Source organism: Nanorana parkeri, unplaced genomic scaffold (genome assembly GCF_000935625.1).
Source record: "Nanorana parkeri isolate BGI_ZX_2015 unplaced genomic scaffold, ASM93562v1 scaffold173, whole genome shotgun sequence".
NCBI lineage: Eukaryota > Metazoa > Chordata > Amphibia > Anura > Dicroglossidae > Nanorana > Nanorana parkeri.
The window spans coordinates 1,247,671-1,248,976 of record NW_017306441.1 but is presented as its reverse complement, the minus strand read 5'-3'; the positions used below and the strand labels follow the sequence as shown (position 1 = coordinate 1,248,976).

The window sequence follows — 1,306 nt, the reverse complement described above, 5'->3', positions numbered from 1 at the left end:
CTGGTATGCAATGCATTGATGCACCAAATCACTCTGCTTTATTATTATTATTATTATTATTATTATTATTATTATTATTACATAGTATTTATATAGCGCCAACAGTTTGCACAGCGCTTTACAATGTGAGGAAGACATTACAATTACAATACAATTCAAGACAGGATGGTAAGGAATATAAAAAAACTTTATTAAAAGGTAACAAAATGGCATTTAATTGAACTCCTATGCACCACAGTTTTTATTGACGGGCACTGTTAAATCATACTGACATGCCACATATTTAGGTAACGCACCTCAGGGCAGCATTCTCTGGTAAATTGGGTACATGGAATCCAATGTTCTAGGTGTCGCTGCGCTGATTTAAGGCAGGTGAACGTAGCCCTTCATTTAAATATTATATATTTTGTAATTTGCCATTTTTTCTTATGTTTTAATAATCTGTTATCTTGTTTGTTTGGATATCCTAATAAGAACCATGGTATTGTATTATAGTTACTCCATTTATCATTTTGGGGTGCATTCACACCGAAATGTCTGCGTCGGATGTGTTCACATTTATTTTCAGATGCTCTTGCATTGGCATATGTTGAAAGACTGATGCATTTGGTTGTAAATGGGGTCCTAATATGTTTATTATAATGATATAAAATAGTAATATGCCTTAAACTAATAAAATAGTAATAATGAAATGATAATAATAAAAACATTATTAAATGTAATTAAAATATTATTAAAATGAAATGTATAATTTGTATTATCAGGAATATTGTCTTTTTTTTTTCGTTTTAATAATCCTTGTTTTAATGTATTTTTTGACTTGGAATGTTTTTCCTCCCTCTTGTGACATTGGATGAGAAATGCATCGCCCTGTACTGTCGGCTGTGTAGTTCCCTCCGGACAGCAGAGGGCGCAGTCTGCCGCCTCCCTCATGGCGCGGGGGGATGTGGGTGAAGTAGTCGCACGGCGCCTCTCTGGTAATTGGTGCGCTCGGTCACCCACAATCCCCCGCGATTCTAGGGCGGTCTGTTTCCGTCCCGTGTTGCGCGGTCGTCTGGGAGTTGTAGTTAGGAGTGCGGCGCTGATTGGCGGAGTGGAGCAAAGGACTCCGGTTCCCAGGAAGCTGCGCGGCCCGGGAGTGTGTGTGTGTGGCGGCACCATTCAGCGTCTGTACTCCTCGCTCCTCAGCATGAGCGGCGCCAACCGGGCCCGGCCCGAGGCCTTCGGTGACCCGGCCCAGGGTGGAGCTGCCAAGGGGCCCCCCGTAGGGGCAGCAGGAGGAGCCGCGTCTGTGCCTGCCGGCTTC

At 42.5% G+C, this 1,306-nt stretch overlaps 1 protein-coding gene across 1 annotated transcript in view; it reads left to right on the top strand.

Moving 5' to 3' along the window:
* Nucleotides 1–1,112: 1,112 nt before the first annotated feature.
* Nucleotides 1,113–1,306, top strand: part of GSK3A (glycogen synthase kinase 3 alpha) — a 17,133-nt gene continuing 16,939 nt past the window's right edge. The window contains exon 1 of the mRNA XM_018554787.1: nt 1,113–1,304. Coding sequence (XP_018410289.1) covers nt 1,190–1,304 — 115 coding nt within the window. The 5' untranslated portion in view covers nt 1,113–1,189. The remainder of the gene's footprint in view (nt 1,305–1,306) is intronic.